The sequence below is a fragment of the Lycium ferocissimum genome, chromosome 3, assembly GCF_029784015.1.
Source record: "Lycium ferocissimum isolate CSIRO_LF1 chromosome 3, AGI_CSIRO_Lferr_CH_V1, whole genome shotgun sequence".
Lineage (NCBI taxonomy): Eukaryota > Viridiplantae > Streptophyta > Magnoliopsida > Solanales > Solanaceae > Lycium > Lycium ferocissimum.
Genome location: NC_081344.1, coordinates 6,945,499 through 6,969,348, shown reverse-complemented (window position 1 = coordinate 6,969,348; position 23,850 = coordinate 6,945,499). Strand labels below are relative to the sequence as shown.

Below are 23,850 nucleotides of genomic sequence, written 5' to 3'. Positions count from 1 at the left end.
TTTAGAAAATTCTCACAGAAGAGAATGTTTAGCAAAACAGCGAAAAAAATAAAATAAAAAAATATTTGCGGTTTCGCCAGTTTATAGTAAACCTCACTTTTGATTTCTTGAGGACACTTACCACACACTAAAGCCATATATTTATATACTAAAAAGAAAAGAACTATAAATGAGAGCTATGGAAGATCCAATGTAAATTATAAATTGAGAGCAAGAAGATCCAAACATAAATTTTAAATTATAAACTGAGAGCAGCAAAGGAGAGATATCAATTTGCTACTCAGAAGTTTTTCAGCTGAATAAATAGAGCCCATTTTACAGGGTTGCAATGTATGTAAAATATGAAAACAAATCTTGGACAACCTAACTATACAGGTCATCTTCATCTGCTGCACCAGCCGAAGTAGCAAATGGGTCAGCAGTTGCAGTGGTCCCCGCCGTGCTCGTCTCAGAGAATCGGAATTCCGAACCGAAACCTCTGGACTGTTGCAAAGTCTGAGCAAAAGCCTGGTACTTGCGGATATCAGCGTCACTGACACTCCTCCTAGCGTACTTCATTGATTCCTCGAAATGAGCAGGCTTGATCTCGGGTACCTCATCTTCAACGTCTTCCTCCATGGCTTCCGGATTTTCGCTTCTCCTCTTCTCCCTCTCAATATCCTGCAACAAACACACACATCTACATTAGTTTTCTGTAACCAACAAAACCTAGATTAATAGTTGGGACAATAGCTCTTTTTGTCCCTAAGTTGATGGCATATTCTACTTTTGGTACATTTAACCTTCAGTTAATTATTGTGAATTTTTGGTCCAATCATGTAGAAAATATGTGATACTATCTGATTATTTATAGAACAATACTACCGTTAAGTATGAAGTACTAGCACAAATTTTACATAACACGTTAGTAATTAAGTGGTGAAACAGTTGATAGTTATGATAAATTTGTGAATATTCACAAGCAAAAAGGAACAAAAGTGCACAATCCAATTAATTGAAGGATTAATGTACTTGGTCAGCTATCATAAAGACTAAACAATAATTGAGGGACTAAAAGTGTTATCAACCCTTTAAGTAGTTTATGAAAGGACTAGAGGAGCTTGGGAACTTACTTTCTCAATGTTTTCTCTGATAGCGTATTTGCAAGCACGTTGACAGATTTCTGTAATGTCAGCTCCACTAAAGCCCTGTGTATATTTTGCTAGAGCTCTTAGATCGATATCCTTAGAAAGAGGTGATTTCCTCAGGCATGCCTTGAAAATTTGGTGACGAGAATCTTCGTCGGGGAGAGGAATATAAATCAATTGGTCAAGACGACCGGGCCGCAGAAGTGCAGGATCAATAATGTCTGGCCGGTTAGTTGCACCGATAATGAACACAGTTTTCTTAGCATTCATCCCATCCATTTCAGTAAGGAGCTGATTCAAAACCCTATCAGCAGCTCCCCCAGCGTCTCCCGAGCTACTTCCTCTCTAAGAATTTCAAGTCCAATCAGCAAAAAAAAAAAAAAAAAAAAAAAACAAATACAAATTCCACAAAGGAGAAAGTGAAATTAGTACAGGATAAGCTAACAAACCTGTGTGGCGATTGAGTCCAGTTCATCAAAGAATAGGACACAAGGAGCAGATTGGCGGGCCTTGTCAAATATTTCTCTTACGTTGGCTTCACTCTCTCCAAACCACATGGTAAGCAGTTCTGGACCCTTGATACTGATGAAGTTGGCCTGGCATTCATTAGCAATGGCCTTCGCGAGCAAAGTTTTCCCACATCCAGGTGGGCCGTAGAAAAGGACTCCCTTTGAGGGAGACATACCAAACTTCTCGAATTTCTCAGGATGTTCCACCGGATATTGAACAGTCTGCACAACAAGTTGGTTGAAAATAAAAACAATTGATGAGAAAAGAATAACAGATTAAAATAAATTAAAATCAGTACATTTAGTATATAGAACGTACCTCCTGAAGCTCACGCTTGACATTCTCAAGACCTCCAATGTCCTCCCATGAAACATTGGGAACTTCAACAACCTGCTCGGACAAAAGTTACATAGTTAAAATCAAATGAGAATTCAGTAGTGTCATAAACATCTAATAAGAGAACTTTAGACATACGGTTTCACGCAAGGCAGAAGGATTGCTCGTCCCAAGAGCAGTTTGGAAGTGCTCATTTGTCACAGCCATAGAGTTCAGTATCTCTGCATCAATGGTCTCGTCCTCCAGATCTATCACGTCCATCTTCTCTCTGATGCATTGAAGTGCAGCCTCGGTACACAAAGCTGCTAAATCAGCACCAACATAACCATGTGTATCTTTGCAAATTCTTTCTAAATCAACCTGCAATAAAAGATCCCAAAGTTAACAATGCAAGTCTTTATGGTTAGAAGATTTGAGAACAGTAAACATTGAAACATGACATTACCTCTTCAGCAAGCTTCATGTTCTTCGTATGGATACGAAGCACCTCGAGTCGCCCCACTTCATCTGGAACACCGATGTCTATTTCCCTGTCGAATCTACCAAACCTTCTTAGGGCAGGGTCAATGCTATTGGGGCGATTAGTGGCACCCATAACAATTACATGGGCACGTGATTTAAGTCCATCCATAAGTGTCAAAAGCTGGGAGACAATCCTCCTCTCCACCTCTCCATTTGTCTTCTCACGTTTAGGAGCTATTGAGTCAATCTCGTCAATGAAAATGATTGATGGGGCATTCTTCTCAGCTTCTTCAAACGCTTTCCTGAGATTGCTTTCACTTTCTCCTGCCAATTTTGACATGATCTCTGGACCATTAATGCAGAAGAAGAACGCGCCTGTCTCATTTGCAACTGCTCGGGCTATTAAAGTCTTTCCTGATCCAGGTGGTCCATACAACAGAATTCCTTTGGGAGGCTTCACACCGATAGATTTGAAGAGTTGTGGGTGCCTTAGTGGCAGCTCAACAAGCTCCCTTATCTGAGCCATTTGTTTACGCACACCACCTACATCATCATAACCGACCTCATCTAGTCTATTCTCGTCTTCCCTATTCACTGGTTCGCCCTCACAAAATATCTCAGTATCAGGGGCAACAACACAGTATTCAGAAGGATCAGTCTCAATAACCTTGAACTCTACACTTCTCATCCCTCCCCTTACAAGAAAAAGATCGCCCTTTCTTACTGGTCTGTATGCTTCAAGGAAATAGGCTGCAGATAAATAAAATAAAGAAGCAATATTGATGAATCAGCACATGGAGCGACAATGAAGTTGTTAATTTGCTTAGTATAAATTACAAAGAATATGGATACATCAGATTAAATCAGAAGTTCAAATCTATATAAAAACAGGAGAAGAAGGCTCCAGAGGCAAGATAAATGGCACAGAGCCTCCCAAATTGAGAATTTATCTTACTATACATGTATACTATAACTAGGTCCAGCCTCTTTATTACATGTATACACCTAAATCAAACATCCAACTTAAAAGCAGAAGCAAGCCAATAGACAGAAGAAATTCAAAACACTTACGTTTCAAGTAAGCATCAAAGAGGTTCCCAGTGACCCCTTCAATGGTGTCATCAATGGGAAGAATGTGTACGCGCTTTCCATACTTGACATCAGGACACTGATGCACAGAGACAACATCACCAAGTCGAACCCTTAGGTTATTTCTGACAACCTTGTTCATCCTAATCTTTGGCACGTCACAGGTCTCATCAGCAAGGGCAATGCAGATTGTATCTTTTCTCTTCTTACCCTATAAACCAAAACAAAAGTTTAGAATAAATCGTATCTAACCATAAGATCATCATCCTAATATGATTCATATCCCAGCATCCAACTAATATCAGGGCCTTCTTGTATCGCCATAATACAGTGGCATTACAGGGAAAACCTTCATATTCTCAAGATTGCGTCTCAAGTAGTAAACAAAACTGCAATCATGAGAACTAACTTAACCTACTAATCACTGAACATGCAAAAGAAACCAAAAAAAAAAAAAGGAGGGTACAGAAACAAACAAAAGATGTACAGCATGTGTTCACTTTTAACTTCAAAATAAAGGAAATAGACACAAAAACAGAACAAATCTAGATTCTTTACCAAGCTTGTTAGCTTCTTTCAGCAAACCTTAAACCATATTGCTAGATGTTTCAATTTTTCATCGTTTTGACTCAGACAAAAAAAGAAGCACATGACTAAATTACCAAAACCCTATTTAACCGTGCACTCCATACAAGTGTGTCGTTACTATCTTCCTTAATCATTATAAACTCTAAATCCTAAACCCAAATCGCACATTGGATATTACGCTAGCAATCTTCATCAGCAATTCCTATCAAGAAACACTACTAATATATAATAAACTAATAAGTGTCACCTAAAAGTAAAACCTTCAGAAACCAAAACTAAATTTCACATTTTGAGGCAAATCTCAAGACTTAATCTTTTTTTCAAACATTAACTTCCATTATTCTAAAACCAACTTGAAAACCCATCAAAACCCCCATAGCATGTGTGAAATTTAACCCAGAAAAGCTACAAAAGTTTAAAAGTTTCAGAGCTAAAAACAGCAAACTAAAGTAATTTTAACAAATCATGGATAAAAATCAGACCTTGTGCAAGATTTCAGAAACCCAAAACCCACATTCAGATTCCAAAGAAAATTCCAAAACCCTCACATCAACTGCCATTGTCAAAAGCATAGTACAAACCCCTTATGTAACCGTCGAGACTTAAACCCACAAAACTACCAAAGTTCAATACTTGCACAGCTAAACACAGAAAACTAAAGTGATTTTAACAAAATCATTGGTAAAAATCAAACCTTGATCAAGATTACAGAAACCCAAAACCTGAATTCATATTTTTTCCAGCAAACTCCAAAATCCGAATCCAAATCTCACATTAACCGTCAATATCGAAAACCATGGTACAAAGAACTACCAAAGTTCCATACTTGCACAGCTTAACACAGAAACCTCAAGTAAACACAAAATAATGGGTAAAAATCAGACCTTGATCAAGATTACAGAAACCCAAAACCCGCATATTAACCGCCATTATCGAAAACCATAATATAAAGAACTAAAAACCATCAAACCCTTCATATAAATGATGAGCCATAAACCAACAAAACTACCAAAGTTAAATACTTGCACAACAGCTAAACACAAAAAACTCAAGTAAATTTAACAAAATTATTGGTAAAAAGCAGACCTTGATCGTGATTACAGAAACCCAAGACCTAAATTCAGATTTCTAACCCAAACTACAATATCCCAATCCAAAATCCTCACATTAAATCAAACACCCTAGTATAAAGAACGGACCATAAACCCACAGATCTACCAAAGTTCAATACTTGCACAGCTACTAAACACAGAAAAATCAAGTAACCTTGATCAAGATTACAGAAACCCAAACCCGCCATTATGGAAAACCATAATACAAAGAACTAAAAACCCATCGAACCCCTTTATATAATCGGTGAGCCATAAACCCCACAGAACTGCCAAAGTTCAATACTTGCACAGAAATTTCAAGTAAATTTAACAAATAATGGGTAAAAATCAGAGCTTGATCAAGATTACAGAAACCCAGAACCCTCACATCAAACGCCATAATGGAAAACCATAATACAAAGAACTAATAAAACAGCAAACTAAAGTAATTTTAACAAAATCATGGATAAAATCAGACCTTGTGCAAGATTTCAGAAACCCAAAACCTAAATTCAGATTCCCAAGCAAAATCCAAAACCCTCACATTAACTACCATTGTCAAAAGCATAGCACAAACCCCTTATATAATCGTTGAGACTTAAACCCACAAAACTACCAAAGTTCAATACTTGCCCACACAAAACTCAACCAATTCTAACAAAACAATGGGTAAAAAATCGAACCTTGATCAAGATAGTGTCACCACGAAAAAGCTGAAGCTTCTCCATAGTATCAGGATGAAGAGCGACAACAGAGTTGTCATCATTAGTTGCCTCATCCACAACAAGTCGATTCGGTGACTTCTTCCTCTCCAAAATCGCCGTACTAAAATCCCTCTTTGTCCCTTTCCTGCACTCATATTTACATAAATACCAAAATCAAGAATCACAATGTTGTATACCAAGTAAATCTACAAAGTAATTTTAACCCAAAACCCAAATTCAGTATTCCAAGCAAACTCCAAAACCCTCACATTATCGAAAACCATAACACAAAGAACTAATCAAGAATCACAAAGTTGTATAATCGATGCCAATGTTCCTATATACATATATATTTACATAAACACCAAAACACAAAATCAAGAATCACAAAGTTTGTATAGACATATATAATTACATAAACACCACCAAAATCAAATATCAAGAATCACAAAGTTGTATACTATATATATACAAGTAAATCTACAAAATGTTAAAGATCTGAAAAAAGGGTACTTACGAATCGGATGATTCAGCTTTGTTAGTCATGATTATGAAGAAAAAATAAAGAGTTTCTTTAGGTATTGATTTTTTTTTTTTAATGTAATATTTATAAAAAGATCTTGCGAATTTGAAGGGTATAGGGAAAACGAAGAGTTATATAAAGAGGAGTATCGCTATTTCTTGTTAGGAAAGAAATGTGTTTTTGTTTTTATTTTACCGCTTGTATATCGTGTATATATAGAGTGTATAACTTTTCCTTTTCACTTTTCCTTTTCATTGTGTAAATAGGAAGTAAGGAGTTCTTTTTCTACTTTTAGAAAAGCAAAATTAAAAAATCACTTCTTTTGTTTTTGTTTCCTTTTGTTGTATTTTTCCTTTACTAATACAGATTTTTAAGACCCGATTGGCTATAAAAATTAGTCACTTTTCGGTATAATTTATTTCACTTTATTTGAAAATTAACTTATAACCTGTTTTTCAACTCACTTTTCGCTTTTTACGATTATATTTAGTTACATTCAAAATGAATAAACAACACAACTAGCACAAGTCCATGTTAGTTTGGAAAAGAAAAGAATTTAAATGTACTAGCAATCCTAAGTAAATTTATGTATTTCCTTTGTCCTTTTTTTATTTAAAAAATTAGTTGTAAGCGTGCGATATGTACTTATGATGTCAAATTGTCAATTAATCTGTCAATGAACTTTGAAGGGAAAATGAAGAACACACACTATATGGATTCTAATCCATATTCATGTAAATATTTGGGATAACGCACTAGTACACCGAACTTTGGCTAAAGTTGTTGTGATACATCTTACCTTTACTAGGTCCTATTACCTCCTAAATTATTTTAAAGTATAATAAATGTCACCCTAAGTTGATGTGGCATAGAGAACCAAACATTTGGCACATAATGAAATACACGAGCTGCATGTGTAATTTCACAATTTTTAATTTTTTTTTAAAATCTATTTCTTTTTCTTCCTTTTTGTTTTCTTTTTAATTCCGAAATGTAACGGAAATATTATTTTATATTTAGAAAAATGAAAAAAAACAATTGTTATTGTTTTTGTATGAACTCAAAAAAGAATTAGAGGTATTGAGCATATTTGAAGGCTGTTGAAATTTTAAAGTTGAGATTCAAGTGATAAACTCATTCTAGATCAGCCCATTTGTTGATGAGAAATTAAAATGAAGAAAAATTTGCAATCTTCATTTGAATCATGAAAAAGCTTAACAAAAAAATGGGTTTGTCCAAATTGGTTGTTTATCCATTGATTATTAAAGTTTCGTGATGATGTTGTTGTGAGTAGTTGAAATTTGAGCTTGATTAGTTTTAAATTTTTAGACCAAAAATTAGATTTGAAACTCTTGAAAATGGGTGATAAAATGGGATGAAAAGCTCTTGAAAAATAGAAAACGACACGTGGCAATTATAGGTTAAACCTCTTTTTTTTTTTAAGTTCTCACGCGCTTGAACGAGGTTCTCACGCCCTCCTCCATCAACACATAAGGTGCAAAAAAATACGAAAAAAAAGATTTAGAAGGGTAATGAAAAGTTTCCTTAAAGGTAAAGCGTGACGTCGCAACTAAACCAAACCAGAATTAGTGCCTTATCCCTAAATATTTTAATATTCACTTATTTATTTCACATAATACCGTAATCACATGTCACAAATATGAGTTATACCGTAAAGATTCAGAGTTTTAAGACATATTTAAATCGGGTCATTGGCACTTAGGCCCTTATTTTGTGTTGGTCTTTAATTTTGTCCCTTATAATAAATAAATTTTCATGTGATATAAGTTTATATTTCGTATCACAATATTTCATAAGCTATGTTCTGCGTGACTTTTGCCCTTGAAGAATTTATGTCCCACTAGAACTTATTGCTAAAACGCAAAAATTTGAGAGCAGCCCATTTGAAGAGCAGAAATTAAAGATAAGCAAGGCCAAGTCGTGCAATTTCCTCATTTGAATCATGAAATTACCTATACCAAAAAGCAAAACCAACCAAAGATGGAAATGGATAATACCAAATTCTATTTCGAAATTATTATCCATTATTCCATAAACCAAATGATCAATAATACTTAATTTTGAAGTATTTTCTTAGAGCTTGTTCGGTAGGAGGTCTTAGCTAAAACAGTCATAATATTAGATGTTGTATTATTTTATATCATGTTTGGTTGACATTTTGGGACATGTATAACTAATACATGGATTATTTAATACACCAAGCGTGTATTATCTTATCCCACCACCACCATGGGATAACTTATCCATGGATAAAAAACTAAAATGACAAAATTAGCCTTTTTTTGTTCCAAGAAACCTATAAAGGTCAAGCATTCAAGGTATAATTGTAACAAATTATGTTTAAGTTTTAAAAATAAATAAATATTTAAATGGTATCTTTTGTGTCCAATTTTAGTGCAATGAACCAAACACCCAACAAAAATGAGCCCTGTATTACTAATCTATGTATTACTAATCTCTACATTACTAATCCCTGCGTTGTTAATCCATGTATAACTTGTCTTTGAACCAAACGCCCCTTTAAGTTTTCCGTAAATCACCAAGTACATCAAAACTTTGATCTTGTCCATAATGCTTATTTGAATAAAAGAAATTTGGTGGATTAAAAATAGAAAGAATTAACTAGGATTAAACTATTTTTTTATATTAATTACCACTAAAAGGGACTTAGTGGTTTTATTTTATTGAATAAAATATATACAAACAGTACAGCAAAAGCAAAATGAAATAGAAGACAAGTCAACTGAAAAATTTCCTAACACCTACAACACCGACCGACATCACCTATATAACCTTTGTGAGAGTACCACCGCCGCCCAATTAAACTTTGGAATATTTCAGTACATGGATCTCGAGGACTTCTTCATGTCAGCCCACGGAGGAAGGTCTGTTGGAAAAATTATAACTAGTATAATATTAATATTGAATATAAGTAAGAATGGTAAAAAGTTGTTAAAACAAACATAGTGTCATGGCAAGCCATTACCTTTAAAGCGATTCCGATCAGACTAGGATGCAAATTTTAAACTGAAGCTCCTTAAGGTTCCACAACACTTTCATATGTGTACACTCATGGCTGGAAAAGTTTGAAGTTTGTAAAAAAGAAAGATGTCCAGAAATAGGCTCGAGAAGAAAAGAGAATGAGAAACTTTAGTGTTGAAAAAGTTCACAAATGGTGCTGCTTATATAGGCTAGTCTCTGGAGCTGTTACAGAGGAGACTTAGTGAACCGTTACACATTGGAGTGTTCATGATTCTGTTTGGGTCGATTTTCTCAAAAAAGAAACTAAACCAATTAAATCGATATCTCAAAATTGGAATCAAACAAACCAATTACGTCTAGTTTTCATCGCTTTGCTTTTTGTTGGTTTATTAGTTTTTTTTTCTCAGTTTTAAAAATATTTGATGATATACTTCTAAGTACATATTAAACTGACTATATCTAGCATAACACTACCAAGTCAATTACTCTTGTAATGAAATTATATATGTAGCGTCTTCCAGAAAATTATATGCATTGTAAACGAATTTAGCCATTTCCAAGAAATTTAACAAAAAAGTTTACAAAGAAGATTTTTTTATGCATTTTTTTTAAAGAATTGTACGTTACCAAGATATCTCAACGAATGAACTAAACAATAATGAATAGTACCAAAAGGATTCAAAGACAAATTATTTTCATAATATATTTTTTGACTTGTAAAAATGAAGACTAAAATTAAACTTAGAAAGTAAAGACAAATAATTGGATTACTATTAAGGCAAACACGTAGATTAGACCAAAAGTGCAAAAAAAATTGTATTGTAAAAATTTAATTTTTTTTATATAAACATATATGTGAAATTTTATAATTTTCAAATAGCTATTCATATAAGCGGTTTGGTTCAATTTTTTTGATTAAAACCAAAACCAAATTAATATTTGTCAGTTTTAAAATGAAAAATAAAAACCAAATTAAACCAAAAAATTGTCAATTTTTCACTTCGATTTTTTGTTTGATTCGATTTTCCATGAATACCCCTGATAACATAATTTACTTGGCCGTTAAAACAGTGATTGAATCAGTTGTTACAGAATTGATTCCGTAGCAGTTACACAAAGAAGAAAAAGGCAGGAAACAATTATAGCCAAGCAAAAATGTGCACCACACCGCGCATGTGTTACGATCCGAGCTAGACGAACGTCGGTGCACATGTGTGGTTGCCAAGTTTCAACTCAACAAATTTGGAGGAAGCTCGACTAATACCATCTTCTTATTTGGAACTTTTGGTCTTTCGCGTAACACAAAGTAGTAGGTGGAATGAGAGATGCACAAGAAATTCTTTATTTGCCCCTCGTGACTAGGCAACAAGAGTCGGTTATCGAATAGCCTTCTAGGAGAAAATTTTGTTCTCTACTCGCGGACTACAATGATATGATTGTCTTTCTTGAGTCTTACCTTTAAATCAACAAAAAATATATTGTTTTGAGTGGGATTCAAACTTGGCTCCTTCATGGCTTAGCCTAAAGCCTACAACCTTTTAAAAAAAAGCAAAGATCTTTATTGTTTCTTGTGCTATTTATTAATTTATACCAAAATTTTAATATTTTCTATACGTTAGAGTATCTCACAATGGGACTTTTGAGCACCAAAAGTTAGTAAATTTTTCCGCCCACTTTATTAAACCATAATGCCGACAAGAGTCGGTTATCGAATAGCCTTCTAGTCAGCGTTGGCATTAAAGCCATAATGCCAACAAGGACCATCTCGGTGTTTTGAGTATAGGGGAAAAGGGCGGGAAGGCATTGCAAAAGAAAGGAGCATACACGTACAACATTAGAGCCTCAAGAGTCAAGTGGAACTAAAGTCTTATTCAAAGCTAGATGTTTTAGTTATGTAGAAGTAGCAGATAGTTGTAGCTTTTATTTGGTGTTAATTTGGTTGTTTGCTTGATATCATAACTGGGACTAGAGGAGAAAACATAAGCTAATCCAAATAAACATTATGCATTACACAACAACAACCAGATATTTCGGAAAGGAGATAGCCATCACTTGGAACCTTCGAGGTTAGAATAACAATTGTATCATCTACCGAGAATCAGATACTAAAACAACATAGTAGTAGTATTTTAACCAACATGGTTCCTGATAGGCAGGATGCCTCTATTTTATTGGATCCATTCGTGACTAATACTCATTGATTTTAGGGAAAAAACGTCGCTGCCCTTGAAAACAAACTAATTATCCGCCCATACCCCTTCTTCTTTCATGTCCCTAAAACTATTTACCCGAAATGTCCCCAAAATTACGATACCAACATGATATATAAATCTACTGAGATGGTATCGTGTTTATTTATTCAAAAGACACACTTTTCTAAAAAAAAAAAAAAAAAAAAAAAAAAAAACTGATATCATCATCTTATATAACATATATTGTGATGATATCGTGAAGACCTTGATCATCTTCTTAGTCATCATGATACCATCATGATATATAAATATACTGCGATGGTATCATGGAGGAAAGGTTTGTTGAGTTTTTAAAATGTGTGAAGCGGAAATGGAAAAAGGGACCTTTTGGATTGCACCTCTTCATCTCACCCTTTCACTTCTTATAAATTCAGAGGTTGCCTCAAATTTTAGATACTGATAAATTCTGAAATTTTCCCTCTTCTCTGCATTTTTTTCCAAAACAAAACGTAAGTGTCGTATGATTTGTTGCCGCTATTTGAGTTCGCTGAAGTTCTGCAATTTGCATTACGTTATTGCAAAATAATTTTCCGTTCGATCCTGGAAGGAATTAATCCATTAACCTTGACAACTGTGAGGGGATTAGATTTCTTAAGGACACACAAGAAACTTGTGGGCTCGAAAATATTATGATTCTTCTACATTTCTGTCCTTTATGTTTTTTTTTGTTTTTTGGATTCTTAAACACAAACTGATCTTGTTAAATTACTGCTTATAATAGGGTTTTGGGCCAGAGGTACTTAGGTAAATATTTTCAGCCGGTTGGGTAAGAAGCAAAATTAGTTTAGGAGGGGATATTGGGCGGGTAAATATTTTACATTTTAGGGATATTTTGTGTTGTTTTCCATTAATTTTATGGTATAGCTCCATCTGTAACTAGATGACATGTTATGGAAAACAAAAACTGATTTACTCTTGTGGGTATTTATTTTAACCATAAAACATATCTAATATATGTTCACCAAAATGCAGGGTTGGTTACTTTACCAGCCAGCTTTAATTTTAAGATCTTCAATCATGGTATTGCTTCAATTGTTCTGGAAGCTGTTAAACTACTCCATTTTCACTTGTTAATTTACTTTGGGACATTTAGTTCTGGTTATGATGCGGCAGTTAATTCAAGCATTTCTGTTCTTTAACCGTGTTTAGAGGAACCTTTTTCAATTTTCTTGTACTTTTGAAGGTTCTTAATTTCTGAAATGCTGTTTGTTCACTATGCAATATCAATATTCTTGTCGAAGAGATTTTTAGGAAGACGAAAATACAATCAAGAGAAAACTTAGTCATAGTTGTATGTACTTACGCAAATTTCTCAATCCGTATTTGATTTTATGTGGAACTATGAAGGAAGAACTGCTGAGATAGGAAAAAAAAAATATATAGTATAGTTATTACTAAAAGTACAATGGCCTACCACTGGTCCAAAGAATTGATTGCATTTCAGAAGAAAAATTATTTCTAAGGTAGTCGACTGTTAAACTGAACTATAGTTCATATTAGACCACGTAGTGAATGGAAGAGAATAAATGGGAACAGTCCAAAAATGAAGTGAATTGAGGAAGAAGAAGAAGAGGCTGGGATAAGGAAGGGACCAGCTGGGTAGATAGCAAATAATATGTTACTATCATAGCAACTTAGCATGAATATAATATCTATACCAAGTGCATTGTACCAAGCTAATTTTTGTATACCTGAACTTGTAAATCCCCCCTTTCTAGTGTACTTACCATTCAAATTCTTTACTAGCCAATAAGAGTACATCTTTGGTCAACAATCCTCTTAACAGTCCTTTTCTCCTTAAATTCTGTGGTTGCTACATTAGCCACATTTTTGCATACACACTGTATGGTACCATATAATATAATTCAAGAGATTGCGGAATCAGGGGAGAATGGGTAAGAAAATTAGAGAACAAGGGTCTTGGACCAATTGTAAGAGCACAATGCATGATGTTAGGTGCACTACATGAGTACGAATGTTGCATTGGCCAAAGCTTAGCATTTAAGTGAATAAGAGTAGATGAGCAGATTCTTTATCCATTGAATTTTGACAACTTGCACAAACTAGCTTCCGAGAAATTATGAAAACAAACAAACAAAAAGACAAAGGAATTTATGAGACAATTCATTTTTCACTCGACAATCCCCGGAACAAAATAGTGTCAAAAATGAAAACAAAAAGTGTACAAGTAGGAGTGTTTACTGGCAATCCATGTTATCCAGAACTCCTTCGACAGTGACATCTTTGGTGTGTCCCTTTGTGGGAAGGACAAATTGGACAACAATAAAATGGGTTGTCAAATGAGAAAGTAAACAAGGCTGCTGCAATAGTCAAACACTATATATATGAGATTCCAATTCAACTTGAAATGTCACCTTAAACTTTCACAATACAGAAACAAGAACTTGCACTTCTCTCAGCACATTAGAAGAGTAAGAATGAGCAAGAAAAGCCAAACAACAAAAGTGATATGTGGGGACTATTTTACCGGGGTTAAGAAGATGTTTCTCAACAACATTAGCAACTGGAAGAGATGGAAAGCTGAAGTTACAACTTCAACAAAGAAAGGGCACTTTTCGGTGGTAGCCCAGGGGGTGAATACAGAGCCAAGGAAATTTTCAGTGGCTTTAGATTATCTTTCTCATCCTACTTTTATCAAGCTACTAGAAGAAGCAGAAAGAGAATTTGGATATTACCAGCAAGGTGTTGTAGTCATACCATGTGAAGCTGGTGATATCCAAAGACTTCTTTTTCGCTGAGATCAGCATACAATGCTGCAGTACATAAAAGTTAAAAACACTGTTCAACTAAATGAAAATAGTGAACAGAAATGATACTATAGTGCACATTGCATGTGTGTGAGTTTGTGTTGCATGATTGTTTCAAATAAACGAAATGCAAAAAGCAACAAAGACTTGGATGAACCAAATCAAGATTTGCAACTTTAATCGTCAGCCATAATAGCTGTAAATTGAAATGAGGCTGCCACACCCTGAATTTTCAGTTTAGATGCGTTGGAAGCAAAACATTCATAGGAAAATGATATAGCTAGCAGTAGATCACAGAAAAGGAACACACTTAGTTTTCTACCCTTCTGGCTTTATGCCAAATGCATTTTGTTGGTGATTAAATTGTGGCTTAAATAAGAAACTTGGTGTTTCATGTTTTGTATTTGTACAGCTGACTTTAGCCCTGTCCAAGGCTTTGTGCAGATTTTTACTCATTGAGCTTCACAATTCAGCTAAGTAGGCAACTAAAACAAATCATTATAATTCTATACAAATAGCACAGTAACATTAATTGGTGTATAGATAAGGCACTGAATGAGATTGAGTGTAGATTGTGTCAATAACAAAATCAACAAAAGTAATAGGTGAGCTAAGACTGATGCTGAATCCAATAAGCCATTTATTTGAGAAGCAGACTGGGGCAGACTGGTCGATAAGGCTGGTAGAAGTTTTGCACAAAAGATAATATCTTAACCAAACTTTTCTAGCGTTTGGATATTAAACGGACCTCACATGAAGGTGTTTTAATGTGACCAGTTTCACCCTCTTTTGCAATCAGTTTCACTACAGCACATGTTGCTCTAGCTAATTGTCCAAAGAAATATCTGATTCGTGGAAATATTTTACGTAACACTTATTAAACAAACTAAACTATTGCCTTAGATCAGCGAATGGAGGAGTTTTACTCATTGCCCATTATACTTTATTCCAGTTTCATCAATACAATAGAACCCAAAAACTCTCTCTTTGATCTACGCGATCACTGATGATCAAGTTGCTATGATCTTGTAAAATTCAGTTACAAGTTAAGCACCTATCAGATTGGCATAATGACTCCACAAATAGCCGCCTATATTAGTTTAATGGAAGTAGCAAGTGGTAGAAATCGTGAATCCAATTTACAAGGTTATCAAAACTTTGAACGAACGGGCAGAAGGGCAAAACTTAGGCATTCATGGAAAGTAAAGATAGGGATCTGTATCATGGGAGAAGCATCAGATAAAGTTGAACTCACATCTCCTTGGTACAAACTGACTCTATTTTCATGGGGAGACATGGATACTGTGATAACAGTAGGGCTGGGAGGAAGGGTATGTCACTCAGGCAGATTACAATTATACCCATTCCAAGCTGCACACTTCAGGATGTCTAAATGATTAGTGTTTGAGTCAAAAATTGTATTTTGCCCAAATAGTCAAATTCGTGTTTGAAGTTAAATAAGGTTAACCACATTTAGTAGTAATTTGATAAAGATGATTTAACTCGTACAAGAGAAATAATATGAATAAATGAATAATTGACTTAGATAAGAAAAGTTTGTTAGTGTTGGAAGAGAACTTATGCTGTTTTGCAATGAAATGTAGACAAATGTCCTTTGGTCGTGAATTTCTCAGAATTTGATATAATGATTGCTAAAAATATAAGAACAATGAATCCAAATACAAGTAAGAATTCTTTCCTTTTCCAGTGAATGTCCCCCCTTTACAATGCAATTGATTTGGTATTTATTGGCCATCGGGTGAGTCTTCCTGTTATAGTGTAACAACTCTCATTAAAGTTGCAGTTAATGAGAGGTAGTAAATGCCTTGATTCCCGCTGTCTGTTTTGGTAATAATTAGCATTTATTTCTTCTTTCCGTGTATCACACTACTGTTATTGTTGGATTCTTCTAGTCACGACATCATGTTAATGCCGAAATATCAGCGTTGTCTTGATATATTTAGCTGTTGTCTTGAAGATGCTGTTATGTCGGCATCACCATTTAGATTTTTACCCATACAGATAGTCCCTCAATTTTTCGGGTTCATCACAAAGATGTTCCCGAGGAATTGTCTTGCCGATTTTCATCAATCTTTCCTCGATCAAACATTTGGATCGTTTCATTGTGGAATAGAAAACGTTCTCTTCGCCTTTTGTTATCTAAGTCAATTATTCGTTTATTCATATTATTTCTCTTGTATGAGTTAAATCATCTTTATCAAATTACTACCAACTGTGGTTAACCTTATTTAACTTTAAACACGAATTTGATTATTTGGGCAAAGTACAATTTTTGACTCAAACAATTAGTCTATTCATTTGACATCGGAAAGGGAAACACTAAACTATAAGTAAAATGGCATAGCAACTGTTTGAAGAATAGATATATTAGTTGAAATTTGCCTCCTTGGCTTGTTCACCTTTGTATAATAGGGTATTGCAATTTTGGTACTTAAATTAATGCTTCATCTATTTAATCCCTTGATATTACAGTTGTCAGTTCTATTCCAATTTGCATGAAAAGAAAAAAAGAATCACAGTTATCCGCTTTCAAAAGAATTGCATGATCCCATTGAAAATCCTTGATAGTTTCCATTTCTACTAATACTTCCTCCTTTTTCTTTAGTTTGTTAGGATAAGGGAACTGATCAGTCAATGGAGAATTAAACAACTAACCTCCAAAATTGCTTTGAACTACATCAGACTTCATCATAGACTTGTGATCTTCACAGGACAACTATAGTTCGACTGACTTCTACTTAGCCTAGTTAACTGGTGATCTTCCAAAACGAATATGAAAGAATCCATCGAGCTAGCCATTCTATGAACTAATTTACAACTGAGTCAACTCCTGGTGGTTTCCCATTGCTTGCAGAAGTATCAATTCTGTTTTCCTCTTCTTGTCATCTTTCTCTTCATTGAATCCTAACATCATACGGTTCATTGGAAGTTGACACCTAACCATTGCAAACCAATCGTTTTTGTACATTCAATAATGACTTCCTTCACTCCCTTGCTAACTCAATTTTATCAGCTCATACAAAGGTGTGTATGTCGATCAGGAAATGCATCCAGCCATACATGTATGTGCTTAAACACTGGTGTTTCACCAATTCGTAAAAAACTAGTATCGACCTTTCTATCTTTGATCACAGGAAAATGTGGAAGAGGTTGAGTTAAGGGATTCTCTTAAGCTGATTTCACAAACTCAAGAATCCCTGTGATAATACGAGAATCCGATCCTCAAATCCTTAAATTACATCAAAGACATTGCATTGGGTACTCCCAGATAAATTAGCATAAGAACTTGCAGCCTTGCCTAAGTCACCTATGTACTTAACTGTAATATCAGCAAGAAACTCAATAGCTGATTCATTACAACCTTCAAATCCAGTATTTTCACATATTTGTGCCACTCAATTCTTGGTTGATTTCTCACACTGGCCATGTACATACCCGTGGAATAATTATTATCTCTCAACAAGTCACCTTTCTTCTATTAAAAAACAAAAAGTAACTTTATGAGATAATGCTCAACTATTAGTGGAGTGTACATATTTTTCCCTTGGTAAATAAAAATTCCTTAATTACCAAAAAAAGTTGAGTGATCATCTGAGAAATTAACTATTCAATTCTCTATATTTCTCCACCAAATTCGTCTGTACGAACTCTATCTTGCCTATCATCATCAACTCTATTTCCTTTTTCTCTTTCACTTTCCGCTTTACGTCCATCGTTCTATTCAAAATTGCGAATCATTTAAGAGCTTTTTCTTAAAAAACCTTACCTCTCAGCTTAAACTTTGGCTTACATATAGAACAGAGTGCCACTAACAAAAACCTTAAGATTGAAACGCAAAAAGAACAAATGAATAAACAACACGCAAAAAGAACAAATGAATAAACAACTTATTCAACAAACAAAACACGGACTTGCAAATCCCTCAATTTATGGATATCCGTAATGTTTATCACAACGCGCAATATAGCTTAGTTGCTGTATAGGACTATGACATCAAATTTCATAGCAGGTTCTTTATTTCTTTCTCTTATTGCAATTCAGTAGCATGTACAACAAAAAGAAGGACGTGAATTTTTAACACTTTGCTGAATAGATAACAGAAGTATTTGTTTATGAATCAAAACAACATAAACATATGAGTTTGGTTGTGACAAATTAAAGGCCTATATGAGATTTTTGGAATACTTTTAAAGGCTTGATTATGGTACTAGGAAGTTGCAGAGTATTTTTTTTCAAAGCTATCTACAACTTTATACAGAGGGGAAAAGAAATGAATCAATTAGAGAAAGTGACCAAAAATGGTCTTTTATCTTTTGGCAGTAGGTTTAAAATAGTCTTTTTAAGTACCAACTGAACAATTATGATCTTTTAGGAGGGTGTTTGGATTGACTTTTTGAAAGTAGCATATAAATTAAAAGCCAAAAGTCAATAAGTTGAGAATATTCAACTTTTAGCTAAGTTTAAAAGAAAAAAAAAAACAAAACAAAACAGAGGAGAAATAAATACTAGAAAATGACAAGATTGGTCATTCATCTTTGGTAGTAAATTTAAAATAGTTATTAAGTACCAGCTAAGCAGTTTTGGTTCTTAAAATTTGTAAAAAGTTGAGCACTTTTACTCTCCTTCACGTATTTCCCAAAACTTTGATTGTTAAATTTAATGAAATTGTAAAAATAGAAAAATATTTAACAAAAACTCACATTTGAAAGTACAAATTTTGCAATTTATTTTATTTTAGATATATTTCAAGAGTAACTTTGGTCTTATTCTTCATGTGTGGTATAATTTTTTATGTTATGATTTCTGAGATTCCAACAAAAATTTCTGGTATTTCTTGTTCAAATTTTCACCGCTCAATCTAAAATTAACAATCAGAATTTGATAAATATTCAACGAAGATCGAAAGTGCTCACTTTTTCAAATTTAAAAGACCAAAATAGCTGAGTTGATAAGAGACCAACTTTATGATTTTGTTGAATAAATTAAAGTACAATATTCTAGAATGAGGATACGTGCCCATATCTATAACCCAAGAACACTGAAAAATGGTTTCTCTTTTCCATTTTCCTTCATCATTCACATTTCACAAAATTTATCACTCTCCTTCTATCTATCCCATTAAAGCATCACATTCCCATTTTCGAATTTCAGCTCAAAATGAAAAATCACAACCTCAATTATCCAAAATATCAGAATTTTCATCAAAGACTTTGAATTTCTTGATATCTGGTTCTTTAGCTCTTGCTCTCTCACTCACAGGTCATTATTATCTGCCCACTAAAATTATTGTTTGAAAATTGTATTATACATTGTGTTTTAGCGTTTCTGTAATTGTCTTCAATGGGTTTTTGTTAGAACATACAATTTTGACTTTATTTGCTAGTTTAGCATCCTAAAGAATGTTATAGAATTTTAAATTGATTGTTCGGAATTTCTTTTTGTAAAGGTTTTTTTTTTTTTTGTCTGTCTGAATGTATTGAGATGCTTAGAAGGGTTGGAGGAATTCAGAGTAAGCAGATAGCTGATTGAATTATGTGGGAGCTCATAGAAAATATGTTATATTTGACTGTTTATATAACAATATCACTGTAAAAAAATAAGTAACTGGACAAATTTAACATAACACGTAAGTAATGAAGTGGTGAAACGTAAATACTTATGACAAATTTGTGAATATTTCCAAGCAAATTATTAATTTTAGATCAAAGTCCATTGCAGCACAATTCAATTAATTGAAGGCTTAATGTGCTTATTCAGATACCATAAGGATAAAAATCAGAATTTACTAATAACTGAGGGATCAAAAGTGCTATTAACCCTATAACTAATATAGCTTTGGGGGTGAATACTTCTATAGGATGAACTTCATATAGTCAACTCCAGCTTGGATAGTTGAATGATTGATAAATCTTCGTTCATGAAAAATGTGGTATAATTTCTTCCTTTCTTGTGGAGTCGGATTGGTGATGGGGTTGTATTCGAGGATTTAGTGTTTTACATAAGAGCTTAAGTCGGTTATACGAGCGAGCAGCCAGTGCATCTTATAAACATGATCTATTTCAACATTTAAGGTTCTTAGCTTTGACTATCATAAACATCCTCTCTACCCTGCAAAGGTAGAGGTAAGGTCTGCGTACATCCTACCCTGCCCGGACCCCACTTGTGAGATTACACTGGGTATGTTGTTGTACTGTGGCCTGTAGGATTACATTGGGTCCTTAGCTTTGAACCTATTATATTCCTAAAATTATGGGTTCATATGTATTATTTGTTGCAACTTTAATTAATTTTTTTTTCATAGATTTATGGTCCACGTCGAAAGTATTGGGTTCAGATGAGCACGGTACCACAAGGCTACATCCGCCTCTGTCTCGAATTCTAACTCTCAAGTCAGATACATGGTGGTCTAAACTATTAGATTATGTTCGCAATTTTCTTTGTCTCAGCAATTCTATAATCTGCATCCAACATTTGATAAGTGATTTCTGATCTTCCATAACTTGCTTTTCTTCTGTAAGATAAAATACCGTATTACTTTTCAAATGTAGCTAAGGGAAAGGAGACTGCTGGTTTCAACAGCCATTATGGAAAACTCTAACTTGAGACCTGAAACTATCATATTAAGCTCCTCTTTCCAGCCTTAGTTACCCCTATAATTAAGACATAAGGCGTATTGGATAAATATATGCTTCCGATGGAATTTCCAAAATAGTCCTCTAGTTTAGCAACAAAAACATCTTGTAGACTTTCTGAATGGCATTGAATTACAATGTTGAAATGGCACAGCAGTTGAACTCATTCTGGTATATATCATCTTACTTCATCACTATGAATTAAGTGGTATGTTAACAATTGGTTCCTATTAGATTAAAATAATTTTTAGTTAGTTCTTTCTTATTTGCATGAGAATGCTTTGCTTCTCGTTTATGTCTTGTGCTTATGCTCCACTTTTCCCAGCTATATACCAGAATTTCTTTCCATCCAGAGAAAATGATACTCTCTTTGAGCTTCTCAGGTGCTCTTTTCATTTATGAAGGGAATGAATAATTTTCTGGTTCAATATATAGTTTCCTGGATATGTTCCAATTCTCAAGAAATGTGTGCTTTAATACTTCTAGACTTATTTTTCTTGGATTAGGATGTTGAGTGAAAAATAAACCTAACCTTGTAGGAGTTGGTACTGCTGAGGGATTGGTTGGGGTGAACAAGCCAGAATTGCTTCCTAAGGAGTTTACTCCAGTTATTGATGTTGCTGGCTTCCTCTCTGATGGTCAGGTGTGATTTTTGGCCCCCACATTGTACTTCCTTGCATTTCTTTCTCTCTAATTTGTTTATTCTGCCAAAAGACTTTGGATACACGGTTTAAGAATATTTCCCTTCTAATGCATTAATCTGAATCTAAATTAAAAGCAATGGAGGTTTGATTTCTTGCATGCATTATCTTTGACTCAGGATCTCTCTTTTGGAAAACACAGTATATATTTTGTAGTGTACTATCTTTTCCTATGCGTACTAATTTTTACTAAAAGAGCTGCTATTTCATATGAAAGAATAAAAGATGCTCATGATTTATTACTAGTTTACAGGAGAAAAGAATTGCACAAGAGATCACAGATATAGAAAAGGATACTGGTTTTAAGCTGAGAGTTTTAGCTCAGAACTACCCTGATACGCCTGGTACATATGCTATTTTTGGTGTCTAATTATCTCCTATCTTAATTAAACTTTTAAAAAGTGTAATGGTGATGTATCAATGTTATATTCACAGGATTAGCTATCAAAGATTTTTGGCAAGTGGACGACAGTACTATAGTTTTTGTTGCTGATCCTACATTTGGTAAATATGCAAAAAAAATCCTTCTTTTTTCAGATTAATCTGTGCTGTTGAATTATCTTCTGGTGCTTATTGTGTTTGTTCAGGAAACATACTGAATTTCAACGTCGGAGCTACTGTGGATCTTGATATTCCACGTAGCTTCTGGAGCCGTTTGGCAGGGACATATGGAAACATGTTTTATTGGAAAGAAAAGGTAAAAATGTTAATTTTCCTTTTTCCCTTGAGTTATTATATTTTGGAGATTTTGAAGTTGAGTCTTGTATGAATCTGATGTGTGAGACAGGGTGAAGACGCGTCTATTGAGGCTGCTGTTATGGCAATATCGAGCTGCTTGAGAGAACCAGTTGGTCCGAATAATTGCTCAGAGGTGAAGTAATAGTATCTGCGTGACTGCAGAGCTTGTTCCATTTTTCAATTGATATCTGTATAACGTATTTCTCGATAAGGTGTACATCAAAAGATGAATGATCAATGTAGTGTCATACAATGTATTTTTTTTTAAAAAAAAGGGTTGACGAGCGATAGACCATTTATTTTCTGAATTCGAACGTGTGGCATTGGCTCATTGATGGAGAGTTGCATTCTATTGGAAAGAAAATTTCACACTGATAATGTGATCTAAAAGAAGTTTATACGTAAGCTAGGAACTCTTGGTCCATTTTAGTTGTTCGTGGTTGCTAAAAATAACTAGTCCAAAATTACTCATAGTTATTGGCCGGAGGTGTAGGGATTAATAGATAATGAGAATCACAAGAACTGCATATTTTTTTTTCAATCTTTATGCAGAAAGCTAAACTTCCTACTTCAGACAAATAATAATTTTCTTTTTCAGGCATTTTTTAAAACAGTTAGGCTGCAATTCAGACAACCCGTCTAATATCAACATTATTTCCTTGTATGTATTGTTCGGAAGAGCAGAGAAAAAGAAAAGAAACGGGAAAAAATGGAAGATAAAGATTAAATCAAAGTAGACTAGCTAGTTAGGATTGGAGTCGTGTAATTTAATGACACCAATTTTTTAATCCATCATTCGCGAGTCCAACAGATGGTAAAAGAAAAACAAGGGCTGCTAAGTTATCCCACATCGATGGACACCACAATAGAAAAGTCTTTTTATTTTGAGCACTTGGCCCCCAAATGGGAGGGGTGTGATGTTTTTGGATTTTGAAGGAATGCAGAGATTTAAAGGCGAACTTAGAAGCAAAATGTCCATTATGGATTCATTTAAACTCGTACAGTATTATTTTGACTACATGGGACCTGATCTTGCAATGAAATTCAGGTTTGACTATTTTCGGTTCGTTTTGGGGTTCCGAACAGAAGTATAACAATATGGGTATCTTTAGACTTGTTTAACCTTGTAGAATACTATTTTGACTAGATTGAACTGGTTTGGTGAATTTGGACACGGTAGAGCTTCCAGAAGACTTAATCTTCGTCCGGAATGAGATTTTGACTGTTCGGAGGCACTTCGGAAGGGGAAGGCTCAGATTTGGGTTTGGGGCTCCTGCTCGTCTTCGAGGTCGGTTAAGGTGTTTT

General features: G+C 34.2%; 2 protein-coding genes and 1 long non-coding RNA gene across 3 annotated transcripts; 2 read left to right on the top strand and 1 right to left on the bottom strand.

Moving 5' to 3' along the window:
* Nucleotides 1–181: 181 nt before the first annotated feature.
* LOC132049502 (cell division cycle protein 48 homolog) lies at nucleotides 182–6,613 on the bottom strand. Its single transcript, XM_059440333.1, has 9 exons — nucleotides 6,425–6,613; nucleotides 5,887–6,052; nucleotides 3,507–3,735; nucleotides 2,419–3,185; nucleotides 2,112–2,333; nucleotides 1,956–2,027; nucleotides 1,577–1,858; nucleotides 1,113–1,472; nucleotides 182–660 (listed from the first exon to the last, which is right to left on the bottom strand). Exons 1-9 carry the CDS (start codon nucleotides 6,451–6,453, stop codon nucleotides 364–366), a joined length of 2,424 nt encoding a protein of 807 aa, XP_059296316.1. The 5' UTR covers nucleotides 6,454–6,613; the 3' UTR covers nucleotides 182–363.
* Nucleotides 6,614–13,384: 6,771 nt separating this feature from the next.
* Nucleotides 13,385–14,852, top strand: LOC132050883 (uncharacterized). The gene is made up of 2 exons (XR_009413513.1): nucleotides 13,385–13,494; nucleotides 14,667–14,852. It is a non-coding gene; the product is annotated as an uncharacterized LOC132050883 (long non-coding RNA).
* Nucleotides 14,853–19,479: 4,627 nt separating this feature from the next.
* LOC132050882 (thylakoid lumenal 15.0 kDa protein 2, chloroplastic) lies at nucleotides 19,480–22,812 on the top strand. The gene is made up of 6 exons (XM_059442224.1): nucleotides 19,480–19,733; nucleotides 21,646–21,749; nucleotides 22,061–22,151; nucleotides 22,243–22,311; nucleotides 22,395–22,504; nucleotides 22,595–22,812. The coding sequence occupies exons 1-6, from the start codon at nucleotides 19,520–19,522 to the stop codon at nucleotides 22,685–22,687; spliced, it is 681 nt and encodes a 226-aa protein (XP_059298207.1). The 5' UTR covers nucleotides 19,480–19,519; the 3' UTR covers nucleotides 22,688–22,812.
* Nucleotides 22,813–23,850: the final 1,038 nt, after the last annotated feature.

Coding starts and splice junctions, on each gene's coding strand:
- LOC132049502 (XM_059440333.1), bottom strand. CDS start 6,453: ATGACTAACAAAGCTGAATCATCCGATTC. Junction 2,028..2,111: donor CTTCTGCCTTGCGTGAAACC/GTATGTCTAAAG, acceptor TTGTCCGAGCAG/GTTGTTGAAGTTCCCAATGT. Junction 1,859..1,955: donor TCAAGCGTGAGCTTCAGGAG/GTACGTTCTATA, acceptor CTTGTTGTGCAG/ACTGTTCAATATCCGGTGGA.
- LOC132050882 (XM_059442224.1), top strand. CDS start 19,520: ATGGTTTCTCTTTTCCATTTTCCTTCATCATTCACATTTCACAAAATT. Junction 21,750..22,060: donor GCTTCCTCTCTGATGGTCAG/GTGTGATTTTTG, acceptor ACTAGTTTACAG/GAGAAAAGAATTGCACAAGA. Junction 22,152..22,242: donor GAACTACCCTGATACGCCTG/GTACATATGCTA, acceptor TTATATTCACAG/GATTAGCTATCAAAGATTTT.